This window comes from Atta colombica, unplaced genomic scaffold (assembly GCF_001594045.1).
Source record: "Atta colombica isolate Treedump-2 unplaced genomic scaffold, Acol1.0 scaffold374, whole genome shotgun sequence".
Classification (NCBI taxonomy): Eukaryota; Metazoa; Arthropoda; class Insecta; order Hymenoptera; family Formicidae; genus Atta; species Atta colombica.
The window spans coordinates 1,062-24,885 of record NW_017259485.1 but is presented as its reverse complement, the minus strand read 5'-3'; the positions used below and the strand labels follow the sequence as shown (position 1 = coordinate 24,885).

At 33.7% G+C, this 23,824-nt stretch overlaps 6 protein-coding genes across 13 annotated transcripts; 3 read left to right on the top strand and 3 right to left on the bottom strand.

The window, feature by feature from the left end:
* The first annotated feature begins 45 nt into the window (after nt 1–45).
* LOC108690827 (dihydrolipoyllysine-residue succinyltransferase component of 2-oxoglutarate dehydrogenase complex, mitochondrial) lies at nt 46–5,338 on the top strand. Its single transcript, XM_018198329.1, has 9 exons — nt 46–338; nt 896–920; nt 1,065–1,128; nt 1,706–1,776; nt 1,847–1,974; nt 2,281–2,607; nt 2,687–2,862; nt 4,041–4,491; nt 4,665–5,338. Exons 1-9 carry the CDS (start codon nt 264–266, stop codon nt 4,797–4,799), a joined length of 1,452 nt encoding a protein of 483 aa, XP_018053818.1. The 5' UTR covers nt 46–263; the 3' UTR covers nt 4,800–5,338.
* A 1,448-nt stretch (nt 5,339–6,786) lies between these two features.
* On the top strand, nt 6,787–9,470 carry LOC108690830 (26S protease regulatory subunit 4). Its single transcript, XM_018198334.1, has 5 exons — nt 6,787–6,916; nt 7,206–7,767; nt 8,207–8,593; nt 8,729–8,964; nt 9,156–9,470. The coding sequence occupies exons 1-5, from the start codon at nt 6,914–6,916 to the stop codon at nt 9,288–9,290; spliced, it is 1,323 nt and encodes a 440-aa protein (XP_018053823.1). The 5' UTR covers nt 6,787–6,913; the 3' UTR covers nt 9,291–9,470.
* LOC108690832 lies at nt 9,442–10,580 on the bottom strand. The gene is made up of 3 exons (XM_018198339.1): nt 10,509–10,580; nt 9,904–10,040; nt 9,442–9,840 (listed from the first exon to the last, which is right to left on the bottom strand). Exons 2-3 carry the CDS (start codon nt 10,021–10,023, stop codon nt 9,472–9,474), a joined length of 489 nt encoding a protein of 162 aa, XP_018053828.1. The 5' UTR covers nt 10,024–10,040; nt 10,509–10,580; the 3' UTR covers nt 9,442–9,471.
* LOC108690831 (ribosome biogenesis protein TSR3 homolog) lies at nt 9,924–11,635 on the top strand. 4 transcript variants are annotated; one of them, XM_018198337.1, is made up of 5 exons: nt 9,924–9,988; nt 10,517–10,666; nt 10,739–10,908; nt 10,957–11,353; nt 11,474–11,635. In XM_018198337.1, exons 2-5 carry the CDS (start codon nt 10,522–10,524, stop codon nt 11,578–11,580), a joined length of 819 nt encoding a protein of 272 aa, XP_018053826.1. In that variant the 5' UTR covers nt 9,924–9,988; nt 10,517–10,521; the 3' UTR covers nt 11,581–11,635. The 4 variants fall into 4 exon arrangements, with proteins under 4 accessions (XP_018053826.1, XP_018053824.1, XP_018053827.1 ...); XM_018198335.1 differs by lacking the exon at nt 9,924–9,988 and adding an exon at nt 10,029–10,145; XM_018198338.1 differs by lacking the exon at nt 9,924–9,988 and adding an exon at nt 10,030–10,145 and having other exon boundaries at nt 10,975–11,353.
* Nucleotides 11,636–12,859: 1,224 nt separating this feature from the next.
* Nucleotides 12,860–15,193, bottom strand: LOC108690826 (dynein assembly factor 3, axonemal). Its single transcript, XM_018198328.1, has 6 exons — nt 14,521–15,193; nt 14,252–14,441; nt 13,852–14,022; nt 13,528–13,707; nt 13,222–13,456; nt 12,860–13,159 (listed from the first exon to the last, which is right to left on the bottom strand). The coding sequence occupies exons 1-6, from the start codon at nt 14,762–14,764 to the stop codon at nt 12,860–12,862; spliced, it is 1,320 nt and encodes a 439-aa protein (XP_018053817.1). The 5' UTR covers nt 14,765–15,193.
* Nucleotides 15,194–15,398: 205 nt separating this feature from the next.
* LOC108690822 (histone deacetylase complex subunit SAP130-A-like) lies at nt 15,399–20,438 on the bottom strand. 5 transcript variants are annotated; one of them, XM_018198321.1, is made up of 11 exons: nt 20,375–20,438; nt 20,262–20,279; nt 19,487–19,802; nt 18,929–19,158; nt 18,418–18,757; nt 17,926–18,132; nt 17,449–17,845; nt 17,147–17,293; nt 16,102–16,566; nt 15,799–15,992; nt 15,399–15,711 (listed from the first exon to the last, which is right to left on the bottom strand). In XM_018198321.1, exons 1-11 carry the CDS (start codon nt 20,398–20,400, stop codon nt 15,463–15,465), a joined length of 2,589 nt encoding a protein of 862 aa, XP_018053810.1. In that variant the 5' UTR covers nt 20,401–20,438; the 3' UTR covers nt 15,399–15,462. The 5 variants fall into 5 exon arrangements, with proteins under 5 accessions (XP_018053810.1, XP_018053811.1, XP_018053812.1 ...); XM_018198322.1 differs by having other exon boundaries at nt 16,102–16,545; XM_018198323.1 differs by lacking the exons at nt 20,262–20,279; nt 20,375–20,438 and adding an exon at nt 20,061–20,085.
* Nucleotides 20,439–23,824: the final 3,386 nt, after the last annotated feature.

Here is a 23,824-nt window from a genome sequence, read left to right as displayed (position 1 = left end):
GCCGCCGCACACAGCCGCACATCTGTGATCTGATGCAACCTTTCCGGTACTAGTCTCTGCTAGTCTCCCGACTCCCGTTTTTCGTTTCGCCTCGTTCGTCGTTATCGCCACGAACGAGGAGCCAGAGAAACCAGAGAAATCGTGGACGCGCGCCCCGTCGTTCCTGTTGTCCGCTCACCGTTCATTGTTCGCGAGTGGACGTCCCAGTGTGTGTGTGTGTGTGTGTGTGTGTGTGTGTGTGTGCGCGCTTCGCCTGCCTGAGGATGGCTGCGATGTTGTCCAATTGTTCGCGGTTCGCGCCTCGCGTAATCACGCGGAATAGCGTGTTGCGGGCCGAGGTAAGTATGATGAACGTACAACGAGCCGTTGCCGTTTCCTTCGCTGTACATTACTTCCTCCCTTATCCGCCCTTGTCCACGGCTGCTGATGATCGACATTTCACTCCTGGATTAATTCAAAGGGTGCTCGCCGCTGAGTCGAGGTTCTGTTTGCTCGTCAAGATTTGTTAAAATCTTTTCATATCGCGACGACGGTTATTACATAATAATCTCTCGACCCGATAATATCCAATTGTGACTCATGCGTATTGACACAGTCTGTCAATCAAGCGAAAAGTTACCTGCAGGATAAATCAAGTGTGATAAACACCTGGTGCTTATACCCCGCTTGCTTGACATTGACTCTTTCTTTCCTTTCTTTTCTCGCTCTTTTGAAATAATGACTATTTTTATCCCCGGAGGCCATCGTACCATGCATTTCATAAGATCAATCGCTTCTTCTTTTTGTCTGAAAATCAAATCATTTTTTAAGCCACATATTGCTATATGTACTAAACTAAATACATTGTCGGCTAGAATAAGATTAACTAGCGCCTGCATTCGTTTTTTTTTTACAGGTCGCGAGATCGTTATGTAGTCAAGGTAAGGTTAATAAGAGGTGATAAAACACTGATAAAGCTGACATGTAATATAACGAAGATTTTGAAAGCTACAGCTATGAGAAACAAGAGTTAAACTTGGCTAAAGGCTCATCAGCGAAAAATTAATTATAATAAATTTTTACAGGGCACACTCTTATCCCTGTTTGCATTATCCATGCCGAACACGTGCCCAATGCTAAAACTCTGTTGTAAGTAGCATTATTTTGCGACTTGTGTCTGCATGTATTATTTATTTTTTATTACACGTGTCACTAAGATACAAAAATTTAATAATGATTTAGATGCTGGGAATTATATATATATATAGATTTTTTCTTGAGCTAATTACTTCCAATTCTCCAGTATTTATTACACAACATTTTTTTAGAGTAAAAACATAAAAATTTTTTAAGTCAAAAGTGAAAATTTTTATGTATAAATGTACATATATATTCATATAATACACACATATATATTGTATATATGTTCAAAAAATTTTACTTTTCAAGATTTCTACTTCTCTCTATGGAAAAAGTTATATGATTGAGCCTCTAAAAGCAAGATGCCGAATATATATATATCTTTTTCTTTTCTTATAACTTTTTCCCTAAGATGGAAATTCCCTAAGATAGAAAGTAAAAAATTTCATTAACTTCAATGTTAAAAATTTTCTTCTCATATTTCCATCTTATTGGAAAACATTCATATGAGTTCATATGATCGCTACTCAGAAGATGAAAGTACATGTAGAAGATTAAAGATTACAGAATTCTTTTTTACATCCAGATGTAGAAAATACAAGGCAAACTACCATTGGATAAATCAAGCGAGACATATACGTTCGACTTCAGCACTATGTAAGTAGACATCTTATGTAAAAACGTAACAGTTAATTTAATCGCGTATAGAATGTATTATTCTAAACAGGGGAGATCAGGGAAATTGTAGTTCCTCCGTTTGCCGAAAGTGTAAGCGAGGGCGATGTGAGGTGGGAGAAGAAGGTCGGCGATCAAGTAAAGGAAGACGATGTCCTCTGCGAGATTGAAACAGACAAGGCAAGCATCTAAGACGTTTCTTGTTCCTTTCGTGTGTAAAAATCATTCTACAATTATATAAAGCCTGTTTTATAATTGCTCATAAGTAGTTGCAAGTGCTTGTAATTGTAAGAATTGACATTATTGGATCACAGCTGAATATAAGGAGAATATTCAGTTATAGTTTGGTTAATTTTTATAAATTGACGCTGATCACTTACAACTATGCTTATGTAATTGTAGAATGAATGTAACACGAAGTAGTATAATCATGATTATTACGAGGGATATTACAACTATTCGAAATTTAATCGCGCTTGCTTACAGACTTCTGTTCCTGTACCATCGCCCGGGCTCGGCGTCATAAAGGAGCTGTTCGTTAAGGATGGCGATACTGTAAAACCGGAACAGAAGTTGTGCACCATCGACATCGGTGCAACCGACGGTGTTGTGATCGCACCTGCGGAGAAAGCGCCGCAACCTCCTGCGGCCGCGCCGGCGGAAAAGGTACCTGTGCCTCCTGCACCACCGACCCCAAGTATGGCACCTCCATTACCGAGACCCGCAGCGCCGGTCCCACCTCCTGCCACTGAACCACCACCTCCACAAGCACCTACTGCATCCATGCCAGTTGCGGCTATTAAACATGCTCAGGTAAATATCAGTTATTGTTATGTTATTATTAGTTATTATACAATTTGAAAATATTATGAAAATGATGTACTTTTTTTAGTCGTTGGAAGGTGCAAAAGTTCAGCTACCTCCTACCGATTATACGCGCGAAATAATCGGTACCAGGACAGAACAGCGAGTGAAAATGAATAGAATGCGTCTACGTATTGCGGAACGTCTGAAGGAGGCGCAAAACACGAACGCTATGCTGACCACATTTCATGAAATTGACATGAGGTAATTTCAAGTATTATCGCTTAATATAAAAATCTCATACAGTGTAATACACACACACACACACACACACACACACACACACACACCCACACACGCACGCACGTACGCACGCACGCACGCACAATGTGTGCTGAGTGCTCAGAGCGGTCGCTGAATCCATCCATTGTCCTTGTTTAACATCCGGCGTTTAACAACAAAGATGATTTACTGTATTAATAACTTTGTTAATTGGGTCTCACTGGGAAACTCTTTACAATACTTTATATTTCATATATATTTATCGCTCATTTACTACACATTAGCAACACAACTAAAAACAAAATTTTCCAGAAAACAATATTTGAATGTTTTGAATCATTAAAATTTTGTAATGTTAATTTAAAAATGGATTTTGTAATATATTTTGTGTAATAATTGATTATGAAGAAAAATGATATGTTCTTTGAAGTGTAATGTTTGAAGTATACGTTTTCCTTGTTTTTTTGTAAAGCAATTGAAAAAAATGATAATTTTTTAATATGTTCCTATTGTAGCAAAGAAATAATATGTATTTAGAGATTTTTTAAAATTAATGTATTTAGAATTATTAAAAATTAATGATCAATTTAATTTACAATATTTCTAATTTCAATTCATAATTGCGTTTCAAATTCGGCAGAAAGCAGTATACAATTTAAGAAAATTACATTTATAGTCACATCAAATTTGCGGATATTTCAGCAAAACCATTCTTTCTGTGTAAAAATATGCGGGTGTTTGTACATACGAGCGCAAATTAAATTATTATTATAAATTATTATATAATTAAGAATCTTAAGTTCTAGGAGCTTTTTCAAGAAGCTGGATTATCATTATTAAAAATTAACTATCACTTTAACAATATAAATTGAGTTACGTTGAATCAAAGCTCCTTTGAAATGAATCGATCACAAAAGCATTGATTTATTGATGGGTCACTTTAACTTTTGATATTTTGGTTTCAATTTATGATTCATTTCAAATCTGATAGTGAACACGTAATAATTTTCAACTGAAAATTATATTTAGAAATACTATATATATCTATACATAAAATGTTATTAGGCATTATTGGTATCTCATTACTAAATCATCATCATCAGCGCTAATTTGTATTCTTATCTTTCATGTAATCATTAATGTACATCATTAATTTGCAGTCGCATTATCGAGTTCCGGAAGACGCATCAAGAATCATTTACGAAAAAGTACGGCATCAAGCTCGGATTCATGAGTCCATTCGTCGCGGCCAGTGCCTATGCTCTAAAAGACCAACCCGTGGTGAACGCCGTGATAGACGGCACCGATATAGTATATAGAGATTACGTAGATATTAGTGTAGCAGTCGCGACGCCGAAGGGACTTGTCGTGCCTGTACTTCGCAGCGTAGAAAATAAAAATTTCGCCGAAATTGAAATCGCTTTGGCCGCTTTGGGTGAAAAGGCTAGAAAAGGGAAGATCACCGTCGAGGATATGGATGGCGGTACTTTTACGATAAGTAACGGTGGCGTTTTTGGCTCGTTGCAGGGAACTCCCATTATCAATCCACCGCAGAGTGCAATTCTTGGTATGCACGGCGTTTTCGACAGACCTATCGCTGTTAAGGGAGAGGTAAAGTTCATTGATAAACGAATTAAGATCCTTTAATTTCTAATTTTTAAATTTAAACTTTTAATTTTTTTATCTTTTCATTAAAATCTTTATTTAATCTCCTTTAATTTAAATTGAAATTATGAAATTCATAATTGCATTGTAAAATTGCTTACAAACGTTTCTATTCTCAGGTTAAAATTCGGCCAATGATGTATATAGCTTTGACGTATGATCATCGGCTGATTGATGGACGTGAGGCTGTGATGTTCCTGAGGAAGATCAAAAACGCTGTAGAAGATCCTAGAATTATTTTGGCTGGCCTTTAATAACTTGGGACATATTTATCGCGCGTGTTAATGATGCGATTGATCACCATTGGATAAAGAAGAATGCGACGCGAGAATCTGAAATATCGGCAAGCAGTCTTTCCGGAAATCTGTAATCATTGGAACATCCCTTCTAAAAAAACGTCTCTCGATACCTTATTTCGAATATCATTAATCTTCAAGCCATATGTGATGATGGCGTAGTCATAAATAATGATAAGCTGGCGAATTAATTCTATCTATTCTGAATTCTTGCAATGAGTATTGTAAGGTGAACTTCGCACGTTACAGTCTGTATCGCTGAATGACGTAATTTTTATTTTTGGAATTTCTCCACATATTATTCGGCAACCCGAATAAATATCGAACCGATAATCGCATTCTTGCGAGCTTTCATGTTTTTGTCGCCACATTGATGTCGATCGATGTCGAAAGGCAGAGCACAGAGAAGTTGGAGCCGAGAAAAGGCTAGAAGGTACTTATTCTAAGTACTCTAGATGTATAGACCCATAAGCTAAAATAAAATCTCTCACCAATACAAGTCTCTTTAGCGTTGTTGAATTGTGCATCACATTGCGGCCGTAGGATAAGTAACGTGATTTGATAAATATTTAAATACGTGATATTACTGTTGGCACTTGTACGTTATATATCAAATATCTCGGGGAGAGGGGGGGGGATATATTAAACGTGAGGAATTTGCACTTGAAGGAAAATGGCTCATTCGTAATTTTATAAATCAAAAATTGTTAAATAAAAAAGAAATCAACTGTCTACGTTTACACGACTCGATTTACGCCAAGATTGTAACATCGATATTATGAAATTGGCCAATCACATTTCATTCTTCAGAGGAATAGCTATGACTGGCCAGTTTGATAACATCGATGTTATAACTTTGGCGTAAATCGAGCCATGTAAACGTAATCAATGTGAATAAGATATGTTTTTATGATAGAATATGTATGTAAGAGGGATAGAATGGAAGAGCCGTTTAAATCACGCGTTAATTTGTAAAAGTAAAGTACACTGCCAAGTCTTGCGACGAACGTTTTGAGTTGCCGTTCGAGTATTTGATACGAATCCATTTGCGCTGTTATTTATAACGGCGAAATCGACGAGTGTTATCTCGCAAACAACGTTCCATCATTATGTTTGCATTGTCAGATCAAACACAGCTTGAAGATACAAACATGCGTGAAGATATGCGAATGCTTTTAGTCTCATTGTAAAATATATTGTATATCATTCGATACTGTATATTAACGAGGAAATGCATATAAAGCACGCTAATTAAACATCGAATTTCGTTTCATTTTCTATCAGTACTGTTGGCTGTTAGATCATAATCGTTAATATTTAATAATAATTACTTACAATCATATGAATGACCGAATAAGTTTTTAAGAATTTTTTTGTATTTTATTTTCTTAAATTTTTTATCATGACTCACTCTAGTCGTCTTTTAATTATTATGACTTTAAAAATGAGAGAAGAAGAGTTACGAATAATTGTCGCAGACTTTCCGGAGTGACACAATCGTTTCTCGTGTCTGTAAATTGGGTTTTACTTTTATCTTTAATTCTGTTCAGCTAATAAATATAATTGTGTGTGTGTGTGTGTGTGTGTGTGTGTGTGTGTGTGCGTGCGTGCGTGCGTGCGCGTGCGTGTGTGTGCGTACGTGCGTGCGCGCGCACGTGCAAAGTACCAGAAAAAATATAAATTGCTCCAAAAATTTTATAAACACTTCTTTAATATAAAATTATTCACTCGCACCAGACATCTTCGATTATGATTCGAAAATGAAAAAGAGTATAATGTGAATATTTCTCGAATTTCTCAAAGTGATCCAGTCATTTTCTCGTATAAATTGAGTACATTTCATATCGTTAATTCTATTCAGCTAATAGATAAGATCTTTCTATACAATTCGGAGAAACTTATTATATTAAAATAAATTTGAAAGATGTTTTCTTTATCCGTAACTTAACACAGCGGGAGAACAGATGCGATCTTTTCTTATCGACTGTGTACAATCGAATCGCTAGCGAATGACTCCGCCGTTTCGAAGAGCAGCAAGCACAGACAAGTCAGATTGAGCGTCGTAAGGGAGGATGGTGAGTCTGTCAAAACTGTCAATTGATTATTATTTAATATAAAACATGAAGTGGCTATTCAGGAGAATAAAAAACATTTGCGTATTGTTGCTAATTGTCTAGGATCTATTCTACTTATCGATCGTTTAGATTTAGGTTAACCATCCTTCAAATGTTTGTTCTATCTTTTAAATTCATTTTTCAAATTCATTTTATCAAAAAGAATTTGATTTTTCTCAAACGATATTTCTTTTGATACAGCTTTTAATTTATCAGTGAAATTCTTTGATAATAATAAATTGTCACATAGGGTCAGAATCAATCTGGGACTGGTGGCAGTGGAGGAGACAAAAAGGATGACAAGGACAAGAAGAAGAAGTACGAACCGCCGATTCCCACGAGAGTGGGTAAAAAAAAGAGGCGTACTAAGGGGCCAGATGCAGCTCTGAAATTGCCACAAGTGACTCCTCACACGCGTTGTAGATTGAAATTATTAAAAATGGAGCGCATAAAGGATTATCTACTGATGGAGGAGGAGTTTATTAGGAATCAGGAGCGCCTGAAACCGCAGGAGGAGAAGAATGAGGAAGAGAGATCGAAAGTGGACGATCTTCGTGGTACACCAATGTCCGTTGGAACATTGGAAGAAATAATCGATGACAATCATGCGATAGTGTCTACCTCGGTTGGCTCCGAGCATTACGTATCCATTTTGTCATTTGTGGATAAGGATCAATTGGAACCTGGTTGCTCTGTGCTGTTAAATCATAAAGTTCATGCTGTTGTTGGCGTTTTAGGAGATGATACAGATCCTATGGTTACAGTGATGAAACTTGAAAAAGCTCCTCAGGAGACCTACACTGATATCGGAGGTATGTTACAAGTACACACACACACACACAATATATATATATATATATATACATACATACATCTGCTTTATATTCAAATATTTTATAATATTTTATATTTATCTATATAAATTCTAATAAATTTATAATTAATTATATCTTGTTATAAAATTATGTTAAGATTTATAATCTTTATAAATCTAAGATTTATAAACAAGGAAACTGGAAACATATTATAAAATTTCAAAAAATCAAATCAAGTTAAATTTTGATTGAAACTTAATTCAAGACTTACGCATAAAATTTGACTTTAAAATATGTAAATTGAAGTAATTTAACGAAGTAGAATTTTACTTATAAATTGAAGAAATATTGCTTTTGGATAAGTGCATACATTGTGTAAAATTATCAAGGAATTGTTATGTAAAAATTAAAGAATATGACTCGTGAATACTTTCAGGTCTTGATACTCAAATTCAAGAGATTAAAGAATCCGTAGAATTACCATTAACTCATCCAGAATATTATGAAGAAATGGGTATTAAACCTCCGAAAGGTGTGATACTTTATGGACCACCTGGCACAGGGAAGACACTGCTCGCTAAGGCTGTGGCTAATCAAACATCAGCTACATTTTTGAGGGTTGTCGGTTCTGAACTTATACAGAAATATTTAGGGGATGGTCCAAAACTTGTAAGAGAGCTTTTCAGAGTTGCCGAGGAGCATGCTCCTTCTATTGTCTTTATAGATGAAATAGATGCGGTAGGAACGAAAAGATACGACAGCAATAGTGGAGGGGAAAGGGAGATTCAGAGAACTATGTTGGAATTGCTTAATCAATTGGATGGTATGCTAATTTCCTCCAATTCAAAATTCAGACAAAAATCTTTTTATACTAATAAACTTTATGTTAGATATTAATAAATATATTAGTTATTACAATAAACATATCAGATGTTAAATTTGAAAAAATTATTACTAGGTTTTGATAGTAGAGGCGACGTGAAAGTGGTTATGGCTACTAACAGAATAGAAACCTTAGATCCTGCTTTAATTAGACCGGGTCGAATCGATAGGAAAATAGAATTTCCGCTGCCAGATGAGAAGACTAAAAGAAGAATCTTCAATATTCACACAAGCAGAATGACTTTGGCGCCTGACGTGAATCTTGCAGAATTAATTATGGCAAAAGATGATCTTTCTGGTGCAGACATCAAGGTAAGATAATCTTCTGTAAAAATTCAACTCTGCTTATATTTTGTACTTTCTTGCAGTTCTTTTTTATTAAAATAAGAGAAAATAATATTTATAACTCTAAAAATAAATCAATGTCAAACGAAGATGAAGTAAAATTGTAAATCCTCTTTTTTTATTGCTTCATTAAAATGGATTAAAAATTTTTATTTCAGGCAATATGTACCGAGGCTGGTTTAATGGCTCTACGTGAACGACGTATGAAGGTTACTAGCGACGATTTTAAAAAATCCAAGGAAAGTGTGTTATATCGGAAGAAGGAAGGTTCTCCCGAGGGATTATATTTATAAAAAAAAAAGTTCATTATCATTTATCTCTGTATTGAGTCGCGAAATTGTCCGAGTGTCTCAATAAAAATTTCTACAGAAGATTAATTTTTTGTAGCAATATATATGAAAAACATTATTTTTAATATATATAATCTAACCAATTATTTGTTCGGTAAATCTATAAATTGCTACTTAAATATATCTAAAGAGTTGAATTGATTTCAATGCCCGATTTCTTCAAGATTGGTTCGAGATATTCATGTAGCCTGTTTATTACTTCTGCAGAGTGTTCTCTTTGCTCGCTCAGAACTTTAGAGAATGGAGCTTTTTCATGCGAATTGAAACTTTCATTTCGCGATTCCATCTCGCATATCCAGCACGCACCGCGTCTGGCTCTTTTGAGAACAGCTGCCACATCTGTGGGATGTTCTAATGTGAACGTCGAAGCTGCAGCCAGACCCTTGTACTTTCCCAAAGTGAAAGCGGTCTCGAAACCGTCTTTGTAACCAATGTCGAATCCCTCTTGCAACACAGAGTCTGCTCCATCTTGTATCCCTTCTCTGTAGCCAGTCTAAAAATATGAATAGTAAATGCGGCACGGTAAGTAATTGCAATATAAATATCGCTTACGTACTTTGATAGCAGTGTCCACAAGGCGTTTCCAATATTTCGAAGCGACGTATAGAGAATCATCATCTCTAGCCGAATCATACTCTGTCGTTTGTATTACATCTTCCATTGTATAAGTAGACATTATTCTGTCCGATTCTCCTTAAAACAATTTTGCGATGCTCAACAATTTTGTGACGACATGTTTCACATCAAATCAATAAAAACTCATCTTTATTTCTGCATAAAATGGTATCGAATGAATAGGTATATTTTTATCAAAATTTAAGGTAAGATAGTTAAAGAAACATTTACCAATAGATACGTTTACGTATGTATAATTGCAATGGTTAATATGTAATTGTAGAACTCTAAATACAATTCATAACAATTCATAACAATTCGTCTAACAACTACGCGCGGAATCAATTATACAAAGAAATTAAACAGTCAAGTAGTGTTTGCATATGTTTGACATTCCTATTATATATGTGTATGATATGACAGCAGATGTTAGGTTAGGTTAAGTTAAGCTATGTAACAGTGATAAAGACGTAAATAGTGATAAACATATTTGAAAAAAACGTATATTGAAGGAAGGGTATAGAGTACCGGAATAATATAGAGTACCTGTGTAGAGAAAATGTCGGGACGTAGAAAGAAAGACAAGAATAAACTGCTGCAATGGAGGCCCCGTAATGTTCTCTGCAAGGAGCTGAGATATCACCAAAAGAGGGACAGAATGTCTGACTGGTCTGAGAGCTCGGATAAGGAAAACGATGAGACAGGTTAGATTAGGATGAGTTTCGTGTTTTGCAATGTACATATTGTACATTGGGAGTACAATGTACTCTTTGCAGAGACGGTAAACGAGTGGCCGTTGCCATTTCCTGTAGCTATGTGGGATTTAGAGTGCTCCAAACAGTCCAAACATGGTACTGGCAAAAAGCTAGTGAGACATGGTTTAACAAAGTTGCTGCGACTGAGTACACGATTTCCAGGCCTTTGTCTTACTCCAGTGGGCAATAAGGTAAAATAAAGAAACAATAGATAATAATCTCATCGTCTAGATTCTTAGATAAATTGTTTGTCGCAGTGCGTGACTCCGTTGGATCACAAGATTGTAGAGAAGTATGGTTGCGCAGTTGTTGATTGTAGTTGGTCGCGTATCGACGACACTCCCTTTGACAAAGTAAGGACATCTCATCCTCGCATATTGCCTTTCTTGGTTTCTGCCAATTCGACAAAACCCTGCGAATTGAGTTGTGCGGAGGCTATTGCAGCTACTTTAATCATAACAGGATTTCCAAACGAAGCTGACCTGATTCTTGACAAATTTAGTTGGGGACACTTGTTCCTAGAACTAAACAGTGAATTGTTGGAAAAATACGCTCGTTGCACAAATACTGAAGAAGTAATAGCTATACAAGAAAAGTTTTTAAAAGATATCCAGCAGGAAAAAATTGATAGACTTGGTAAGAATATCTAATTATTCTGTGCTTATCCTATATGTGTGTGTATGTGTGTGTGTGTGTGTGTGTGTGTGTGTGTGTGTGTGTGTGTTGCATATATGTATATATACATTTGTTCTTTAGCACTTTCTGACTTTCCACCAAGTGATACAGAATCTGAAGAAGAGGCAGAAGAAAAAGATAAGAGTGTATCCGAAATAGCTAAGGAACTAGCCAATGCAAGAATATAAAGTACAATATTGCAGTTATTTTATACAATCAAATAATACACTAGAGGTGTGCGAATTAAGCATTTATATGAGATTGAATCAAATCTTTGATAATATATTCAAAAATTAATCGAATCTTTTTTATTCAAAAACAAATTGAATTTGAATCAAATTTTCCTGAATTTACATTAAAGCTAATTTTAAAATATTTTCAATAACGTTATATATTTTTTTAAGTAAACGAGAAAATAAATCATTTTCAACTTACGAAAGTCGTGTGAATCGTAAATAAATGAAGCAAATAAAATAAGCAAATAAAATTGATTTGAAATCGAACCATCAACCATTCGAAATTTTAAATTTTATTTATTATTTTTATTTATTATTTTGAATCGCGGAAACGAATTGAATTGAATCCATTATTGGCGAATTTGATCACTTGCACTGTACTTACACTACACTAGATTCGTGCATATTAAAAACTGCTTTATGAAATTAGCAAAGTTAAATGTAAAAGTATATAAATATTTTAAACTATCTACTGATAATGATATTGTCATGTCACTTAACAAAATGTACATGTATCATTTCATTTGTCTAAGTTAATTATATTGTATCACTGCATTGAAATATTTTATATAAAGCAGTTTTTAATATATATTGATGTAATGTGAGTGATCGAATTTAGCATAAGATTCGATTTTAAATTATTCGCACACCTCCTGTAATAGAGAGGTTCTAAAAAGTAAAAATAAATTTTGTTATAAAATATCAAAGGATTTTGACTGACAATCTTTTTCAACAAAATAATAAATACATTTAAAATAATTTTTAAAATATCCATAATAATCAATAGTTAAAAACTACGAATGGTTATGTTAAATTAATGAGAATTAAATTAATTATATTAATTTGAAGAAACTTATATTTGTTATTTTACTGGAAAAGATTGTTGTCAAAAAACCTTTTATATTTTGTAATAAAATTTACTTTTATTTTTTATCTACATTTTACATCCGTTAATTATTTCTATTGGCTCTTTTTTACTGTATTATTTGGCAAAAACAAGCTATAAAATAACATTCATTTTTAAAAAGGAATTATTATTTAAAGAGATTGTCTTTAATATAGATTGGAAATCATTAATATTTTTCGACATAATTGTATACTGACATTTTATATTCTGTATAATATTTGTATTTTGTCAATTAAATTTTTATTTTAGCTTATAATAATATGTGTGAAACATATATTTACAATTAATATTAATTTATTAAGATATATTTAACTATTCAAGGACTTAATTCTTGCAAAAACGAGCAAAAGTATGTGCATTGGAATCGAAATCGTAGAGTGAACGGAGTCCATTCGTCCGCGCGATCTCTTTCAATTCTTTAGTAAAGTCGTGCAAATCTTCTTTGCGAAGATCTGCCATATATTTGCGCAATTCCACAATCATCGGTGCATCAGCAGATATCAATGGTATCAAATTTGGTAATTGTTTTGTCATATTATGCGCTACCCAAATCAGATGGAATCTATTTATATATTCGCATTTAGACTTGAGAGACTCCAGCGACGTTATAGGATGAAATATTATCTAAAAATAAGTGTTGTCAAATTCATTCACATTGGCTATTAAATACCTGGTTAAAAACGTACCTTGTGATTTGGTACTTCCATCCAAGAAATTTTTTTATCTTGTTTAGATTTATCTTCAGTGCTTATCCATGATTCGTTTTCCATTTCAATATCCGGCATTTCGCTCACTATAATGCCATTTAAAATTGAGACATCCCTATGAGCACCGACGTGATCTTCACATAGTGGCTCTTTCGTTCTTATTTCATAAATTGCACGCATTATCTCACGTTCAGCAATGTCAGTTGCCCTACGTCTTTAAGATTTAAGAATTTTTATTTATGGGAAGCAAGCATGTAAATTTTTCTTTTGAATATATTTTATTACTTGTCATCATTTTTTCCAACAGCAGCCCATGTAAAAAACGGACCATTCACTATGTCTCCCAAATATGCATAATGTATAAAACCAGGTCCAAGTTGAAGTATATTATTTAACAGAGTTGGATTACTTCTAACTGGTTCACCTTCAAGCCATGTAAAAGCTATTCCATTATTTCTCCAAAATCTAATAATTATAATAACATATTTTTGTTTTTGTTTCATTGATATATAATATATCAGATAATCATTTCAACTAAAGAAGCATATCATCTTGCTCACAATCTCATGTGCAGTTTTAACTGCTTACAATGTATAAACATATTCATACCTATATTCTTGTATAGTAAGATTAGTAATACATCTGGGCTTTAAAATCATATGATAATCCCAATCAAAAACACCTTCTCTATAGTCATATCTCGTTTTTAGTAACTTCCTGATTCTACGATCCCAATAATTCACAATGGGAACTCCTTCGCATGTTGCACGTGCCCAAAATCTTATAAGAAATTATTACAACAATTAATATAGAAATATACAAATGTCTGCGGAAGCATTAAGTACTTTTACTTAAAACCGGCGAATTTTTCAAGTCTGTCTCTAGATGCTTTGCATTGTAGAATCTTTCAAATTAAGTTTTGCTCGAGCGTCTCAGATACCAAAATCCACCAATATTAGAAACTATTTTATGTTATTACTGTATCTTTTTAAACTTAACATCAACTTACTTAAAAATAGATTCCAAATTATCCCTATCCTTGTGCTTAAATTTTTCTAACGATAACCATGGACACTCAACAGTGCAGGTTGGAATATCGATCAGTTGTTTGGCACATTTTGCTAAATATTTAGCCGTAGCCGGTCTCAAAAGAGTGTTCCCTAAAATCTCCAAATAATATCGCGTCGCCTCTTGAAGTCCTTTGATATATTAATTATGTACATTAGTTCCATTGATTTCTCTGATATAGGCTTGATATTAGTATTCACGAATACATACCTAAATCTTTTTCTAAGCAAAGGCTTAATAAAAGTATCGATCTAGCAACTTGCTCCAAAGTCGGTTCGATAATATGATACGTTATAGTTCGAGCAGGATGTGTGTAAGATGAAGCTAGCGTTTTCACGATATGCCGTGCATCACCAGAACCTACAATCAATACTTCAAGATTGTTCAAAATACAGTCTTCTATTTGTGTTATTTCAGCTTGTAAATCTAGCGGTTGACTATATCCCCACCACATGTTGTTTCAAGATTTGCTGAACTGAACTTTACGAAATATACATTTTCATAGAATCGTTATATATGTACTTAATAATTATAAGGATTTCTATTACCAAGCTTGTTTTAAAAGGTCTATTATCTCCATGGTAACCTTAGAAACGAACAGAATGATCACAGATTAGATTCAATCATGGTGGAATATACTTCCATCATGGATTCAATAGAATGTTTTAAAAGCAAAATATTTCCGCAAAATGTTTTTTTCTTTGCATTATACATTTGAATTTAGAGGAATAGTTCTATCTCAGCGAAGAGAACTTCCAACAGTTGCAAAATAAATATTGTCCTGAACATGATTCAATGTTTTGAATTGTATTTTGTTCTAATGAATATTTTAATTTTTTTTCTAAGAAGTCATGTTATATGTAAACAGAGATATGTGCATTAATTAGAGGCAGAAAGTAAATAAATAGAAAGACATTTGGCTAGAGGAGTAAGAAGTATTATATTAAAATAAAAACGTTATAGATTTATATAATAAAATTATAAACATATTATTATATATAGTGACATAGTCATGTCTTTTTTAGACTTATAAAACCATTTATTTATTCCTATATATAGAATCTGTGACACAGATAAAAATAGTTCCCTTTTGAACTTTCCTTCAACAAAGTTCGTTTATAAAGATTCTACGTATTTATTCAGCACAATTGCTCATTTGTCCCTCTTTTTCTGTGCTCGTTTGTTACCACAGCGTTGCAAAAGATCAGTAATAGGGCCTTTATGTTGAAATATAGCAACTAGTTGTGTACGTGCTTCGTTCATGCCCTCACTGATTAAATTACTGCGCTGCATATTCCCTTTAATCAGTTCGTTTACGCGTTCGAGACCATCATTATGTTTACTTTTAACGGTTTGCTGTGATTCCAGTAGCGTGAGTGTCGTTTTTAATTTTTCATGAACCTACGAATGTATCATACAAACATGACTCGCTGTCTAAATGTAAACAAATTGAAGAAAAAGTCTAAACAATGTGACGAGTCAATATACCTGTTTTTCAAGGGATGCGATATCTTCCATTTGTGTAGTGAGATGATAGATTTTCCATCCATTTAATCTCTGTAATACGTATTTCTGTTGCGCCAGTTCAGCAACTGTTGGTCTTCTTTCCTCACGAGGTCGGACATCGCTAGGTCTTCTATAATGCTGTAATCTAACTGTCCATTTGTTTTTCCAAGAAGAGCCTGAAAACATATAATTAGGAAGAGCATAATTAAGAAAATACGAACGATGTAATGGATATAACGGAACAAAATGTTTATATTTTATATATATATATATATATATACATACCTAATAGACTTGGTACAGGCCGTGATCGTGCTATTGTGATTTCTGTTTGTTGAGTAGATGATTTAATATCACTTTGTACATTGGAGAGTTGCCTTTTGTCGGACAACTTCTCTTTTGATTCTTCTTTGTTCTCCTTCTTCAATTTTTCCTCAGTGAGAAATTGCATCTCTTCCTCCGTAAATTTAGGTTCAATTAATTCTACGCCTGTAAGTTGCTGTTTGCGTGGTTTTTTTCTCGGCGACATTTCTATAGTGGGATTAATAGTAATTCTGGATTGCTCAAGTTCCTCGTCGAGACCTGGCGAAGATGTAGCAGATACAGTCGTGGATCCAGAACTTTGGCATCCACCACCATCCTGATCACCCTTTGGTGAGCACGGCGGACTGGACATTGATCTACTTGATGGCAAAGATGCTAATACAGGAACTAAATTTTTAGCTGCACCTGCAAGAAATTGTGACTCCCCTGTGAAATTGAAATTCTATAATGGATATCCATTAAATAAGTATAAGTAATTTATTAGCAGGAAATTTCAGGTCTTATTTTATAAATTTAATATATAATAGAAGATAGAGAAAATAAAAACCACTATACTTAATTATAAATGTAGCATATTAAAAGAATATATACAAAAATTTTATCTGTAATATCTAATTTACTTTTATTTTAATATTCTTTTCATTTTGAACTGTCTTAACAAACTGGGTAACTGGAACGAGAATTTTTTTTCATATGTAAATAGCTATCACATATAAATATTTTCTTAATACATTAAAGTCAATATTTTCAAGCATGTTTCAACACGCAAAAATAAATCTTCCAATTTCTATTATTACAAAATATCTATTAATAAAATATATACTTGAAAAAAAAAAACCATCACTATATGTCATCAGTTTTAATTGAATTTTCCTATTCCTTATTTATTATATATGTATTTATATGTATTTGTATAATAATATGTTGTTATAGAATAAATGATACTTTTTATATAATGTATATGTCGTTATTGCTTCATTATTTACATTTACTAATATAATCATACCTTTAACTGGTGAATTGTCATGATCTCTCTTTCTCAGAATGCTCGGTCGGGGAGATGCATTAGGTTTACCATGGGGTTCTTCATATCCTGGCTCAACAACTAATCTTACTGGCTGCACTGAAGCTTGTCGAAACTGTGAATACGTTCCTGAAAAACAAATTTTTATTATCATTATACAACAAATTTTTATTATCATATTATCATTATAATTTTATTTATTAAGATAATGCAATTATATTTATCACAGGATACAAGAATGTAAAAGATAATTCACTTATTAGCCTTTTTTAATTGATTTTTACCTGTAGTTTCAAAGGAAAGATACGTAGTAGTATGTGGTGAATGTATATATTGCCCTTGGACTGGCTGAGTGGAACTTGTGACTGTACTGCTGTTGGTGGACGACATGCGTAAATTAGCCTGTGGTGCCGGTTTCACTTGGACGGTTTGTCCAATATTTTGAGACTGTGTAGGAGCAGCCTTGATTGGCGCCGACGCAGCCCTGACCGGTAGAGCGATAGGCAAAGGGTGTAAGGACATTCCTGCGATTTTCGCAACTGTGGTTGGAACTGTTTGCAATATGCGCATTGCATTTGACTGTGTATTTGCGGTTGTTGTAATTACTTGTGATACAGTACTGAGGCTCGACAGAGATGTGACGGTTTGAACAACACGCGGTGCACCTTGCTGTGGTTGAACCTGTTAAACAATTGTTACATTTATCCCCTTGAAAGAATTTTCAATATATTGTAAATTAGTATACAATACAATTAGAGTACCTGTTGCGAAGGGATAACGATATGACTAACGGTCGATGGTCCAGCCACCGTATTACCACTAATTGACAATCGTCCTACTGTTGGTTCCACTGAACCGACAGTAACTGAAGCTGTACTGCTTATTCTGTTGACTGTCTCTATAATGGGTGATGCAGCTATACGTTTCGTCGTACCAGTCGTAGTTAGAGGTCTGCTAGACTGAGTAGGCTAAACATTTCAATAAAATTTATAAATTCATAAATTGTAATATATATCCCTTCTTGGCATTTATGTGCAATTCAGAAAAGTAGTACACTCAACCGTCACGTATGCCTTCACCTCCGGGTCGAACGCATTGTGTCGATATTCGTGTACCATGACTCAAAACTGTGTTTGACAACTGTAAGTTTTTGAAAGTGCGTAAAAGAGTAAACAAAAAGTTGTACAACATTACACATATATTATATGTTATATATGTATACATATATTAATTTATTATATCACATAATTTACTTGAATGGTTTGTGTCGACGATCTGATGGGTTGCGAAGTCTGTGACACAGTTACTACTTGCGGCGTTGGCGGTCTGTTTTGTGCAACTGGATGTCTAGTAAGATTAGTTTGCAAGACAGGTGCTATTAACCTGGACGAACTACCAGCAACCATGGTAGCTTGAACAGATCTTGCTTGACTGGCTGGTGTAATTAATCGCGGCTGTTGTCCCGTATACACAGTGGATGATGGCCTGGAGACTCTGCTGACGGAAGGAGTGGGATGTCTTTGTGGTTGCGCATATAATGCAACAGATGTTGTTTTAGGTTGCCATTGGGGATTAGAGATTGATGTATTATTACTGAAAAAATCGACATGTGATGTGATATAACTAGTTTGTTCTATTAAAACAATTCTGCATATATATTTCTAAATAACTATTTTAATTTCTCCCTTTTTAATTACATTATATTATGTTTTATCTTTTTTGACTATTATTTCAAAAACTGTTTTATTTTAGATATGTTTATACCCTGGTCTAGTAGCAGGCACAATTTGTCCTATATTTGTCCTGACGATAGGAGTGGCAACTGTCGATCTAGGTGCAGAGATATTAGCAACTGCAGCAGGTCCACGCGGTACATGATACGTAGCTGGTATAGATACTGGATGTGGTAATTGTGTTTGAGGTGGAATTTGCCTTTCCACAGTACTTAACATTCCTGGTGATATTATTTTTACTGTAGATCCTATAGAACATAACTAGAAGCGTTGAATTTGATATTAATAAATCTATCACAAATTGTATATATGCATTAAAGCACTTGACAAGTTAATTTTCCATTATTAAAATATTCTACATTATATAAAATACTTTTTGATATATTTAATACCAAGTATTGAAATAAATCTTTATTTACTTCATAAAACAAAAAATTTAATTATATTTTATTTTACAGGAGAACATAGTAAAATATTTCATTATAAGATAAAATATAATGATTCTGTACATATGTGTGTACAATACACTCCTGTAAAGCAACATAACATTAATACTATAACATTAGTTTTAGCACAATGCTAGAATTACCGTTGTTGTTATTTTACTCGTTTCTGTAGATGAGGTAGTACCAGAAGGTACCACAGGTTTCATTAAAGATAATTTTGGATTCATGTCCAGAGATACTGATTTGCCTACTAGACCGCTGGGTGTCATGGAACCAACAATAGTCTGAGTCGGTTGAATGTTCGATATATTGCTCTGTACCATGCTCTGTACATTCTGTACATTCTGTACATTCTGTTGCATTGTAGTTAAGTTTTGTGCCACAGTCTGAACAGTCGTTTCCGGTAGATGTTTGTCACTACCGCTACTGACAGTACTTATTGTAGTGTTCATGGCTGCACTATTAAAACAAAACAGATGAATTAATAACATACAAGCCGTATTACATAGAGAAAGATCAGAGAAGATCAGGATGATGATAGCCAAAGAATTATCCACAAGGATACTATAGTGAAAGGTGAGGCGAGTTTACACGGGAGTTGACTTGCAAGCTGCTCTCGACACAACGCGCTCAAAGCAGGACGAGCCATCTGCATGACGACAGTCCGAATTGTTGTTTTATGTCAGAATGGAGTATCAGTTCAAGCCTTAAACAAACTTTGGAGGTTACGGCGACCCGTCGATGCGTACGCGAGAGAAGATCCGAACGGCAGGCACCGCATCGTCGATCTTGAAGGGACATCCAGGGACTAGCCAAGCATCAAATACCGGACCATTATCCGTCTATTTGTGGATCGTGTTTCGAGCGGTCCACAGTAGTCAACTGCCCGCGTAGCGTCGCCGTCAAAAAGGCGCGTACCTGCGTAGAATTTTTGGCCTAGGAAGATGATACCGAATCACTCGTAGGTCCACGTAAAACACTTTTCGTGCATTCGGAGCTGATAGACACTTGTATCGGGGAATAACACATACCAGTGTCTGTAAAACGTTCCTCGCATCGTTACCGACGTTTACGGCGCGCAATCGGACAATGTAAGCACACTGCAGGGCAGGTATGCGGCTTTTGATATGAATAAATGTTCCATTTATTGCATGGCGTCTGTATAGGAATTTTCTTCTCGAAGCTGAATATAACTGGCTGACCAATCTAATTCAATTATTAAGGTGCAGTCACAATAGAAGGAATGAATTAGCAGTAAAGAATAAATAAAGATTTCAATCTATCACATAACCGTGTATTCCTATTTCTGATAGGTTGAAATCTCAATTTTCCTTATTCCTTCTATTGTGGCTGCATCTTTAAGGATAGACAGAAAAGACATCTAGTGGTAGACTTAAAGATGAATTTCTTCTGTTGAAATTGCAGCTAAAATATCAGATAAATCGCGTTTTAATTGAGATATTTGTAATCAGGAAAGACTTCTGAAGGCTCGTACAGATTTTTTGAGAAAAAAGGCAAAATAAAAATTTATTTGGATATATCATCCAATATGTATGTAAACACATGCATACATACTAAAGTGCAATTGAAGTGGGGAACGTTGAAGCGGCGACATGCACACAATTTAATTGCACACACCCACTCACATCAGCCTGTTCCTAGTAATTTTTCATTGCTTCACCAATGAGCTTATATTACTTTAAATTAATCAATTAGCGATTAATCAATGTGGGCAATTGATATACATTCACTAAGGTGCACATATTTTCATTTATTAAAATTTTTTAAGAATAATTTGCAAAATCTGATTCTGTACTCGCTTTCGCAGCATAAAATTACAAAAGCAAATTCATTAGATGTTGATCAATTAAATTATGAATATTTTAATAAATTTGATCACTTATAATTTTCACACGATTATGGCCAATATAAATGCTCCCTTAAGCTTGTTCTGCAATAAATAGGGTCGCAAGCCGTAAACAGTAAGAAATTAACCAATCGTGGTTGATTATTTTTGTAAAGGCTTAAACACAATAGGCACAGGCAATAGGCACAGAGAACAGAGAATAACAAGCTATCCAATCAGAATTTTGAGATATAATATCGAACTTACACATTACAGATACACTCTAATTGGATGGCTCCGTTATTCACTGTTGCCTGTGCCAATTACTTGTTCCTATTATGTTTAAACCTTAACATACCATAGAGATCTTCCAATCAGAATCTGGTTATTTTCTTCCCGGTTTGTGATTGGTCCGACATTTTTCACCTATTTAAATGGAAATATTCCTATTTAAATGGAAAATAATAAAAATACATTATGCTTTCACTTTGAATGCATGATGCATGGACTTGCTGTCGTAATATTTATGATTAAACACTACTAAATTTTTACGTTTATTAAATTTTAATCGCCCAGCTAATCGCTTGGATTAATCGCCTTATCGATTATGTAATTTTTGATTTAGAGCGAAAACGTGCAAAGTGAAAAATTTTATATATATATGCATATACATATATAAGAAGAAAGATACATATAATCGATTTCCTGAACGTGCCAGCAGAGAGAAATTTGAGAGAGGATATAAAGATCTTTTTCCTGTAATCGCGAAAATGCTCCCGCGTATTATTGCCCTCTGAAGAAGTAGAAGTATACAGAAATATCCATTTCTTTCCTGATGGAAATAAACTGTAGAAATCTCAATTAATTTCAGCAATTTCAGTGATTTACTTTCACATCAGGAGCATCTGATTTATTTTCATAAGAAGCATATACAATTTGTTATAAATATACAACTTCACAAATACTTTCTTAAGATGTCAAAATGTATGTAAAACTCGTTTAATAATTTTTATACCCTTAATTGTAAAAGTGAAATTAAAAATTAATCCAGAACACGAATGAACCAACATTACAATAAGGGTATCCAAAACTAAAATGTGTACTAAAGGTCAAATAAAAGTTATATATTTTAAATAAAAAATACAAAAGAATTATTAAGTATTTACTAATTTAAATAACTACATCTTATTTAGTGTTTTAGTTTCTCCCAATCTGTTTAATATTTTTTATTTTAAATAAGTAGTTTTTTATCGATTCCTACGATTTTCTTTTAAATAAGCTTCTAAAACTTATATTATATTTTTTATTTTAAGTAAGACGTAACAGTTATTTTATCGCACAATGATCGGTATTATACGTAAGAATTTAAAGAATTTTTGAAAGAGAGGATAATTAATAATTATTGCAACAATAGTAGTGTCATAATTAATTTTTTAGTTGAAAAATTAAATTACTCGTCTGATTAATAAGATATTTAATACTTTTAACCAAAGCTGTAATGAGCGCAAATTGTTTCGCAATATTAAGAAAAATTGTATGTATCTTTATATAAAGGATGTATAGAATATTATCAACCTTTGTTTAAGTATGAATTATTTAAAAGTATAATGAAAATTGAGATATAATGTAGCATTGAAACATCAAAAATATCTCAGACACGTAAATAATTACCAATTACGATTAAAGGATTAAATTAATAATGCCACAAAGCAAAGCGTGAAATGTACAACGATACCCGGTTGTCAAAATCATGTAAAATACGATTAATTATATTAAATAAACCGTGAATATTTTTCATATGCAATAGAAATATCAAACGATCGCGCAGCGAAGGGAAATCACGTTCCCCAAGGCTTTTCGTCACACGGTAAAAGCGAGGGGGAGCCGAAAGCGTGACATCTGGCGCGCAGCTGCAGCGCGGTGGTTGACTACGTCACCAGCCGCAGTCAGCATTCCGGCATTCGCTCGGCGACCTCGGAGGTAGATGGGTGTGTTCTACGAGCCGCTCCTGATGTCGCATTAATCCACGACGGATGATATCTACGAACGCTAGTTGATAAATCAAGTAGTTAGATTGCTTCAAAAGTAACTCTTTTATCTTTTTTATTAAAAATATACTATAAATACGATCGAGCCCCGCATATCAATATAAATCAATAATTTGATTTTATATTATCTGAAATAAACTCCAATTAATTTCTTCGCGGAATTAAAATGAAATAATTTCTTACATCGATTTCCTCAAAACTCAGCAGTTTAGTTTTAGGCGCGAGTAATCAATATTTATTGTAATACCGTAATTATATTGTCGTACACTGGAGAATTTATTTGGTATTTATTTTATAGTTTCAAATATTTTCTATCAATTACTTAATGTATTGAGAGCAAAAGATAAAAAATTTTTTTTGTACCTAATTGTTCACTTAAGTGTTTTTGACATTTCAACATTATATCTTAATCTTTATTGCTCTAACGATTTACAATTAAATAAAGATTAATAATAAGTTATATATTTAAATAAAGATAAATACAAACACCTTTTTAAATTATATAATACAATTTGGACTGAATATAATAATGAGTATAATAATGAGATAAATATAACATTATCCCGAAAAAAAATGTTACATATGTA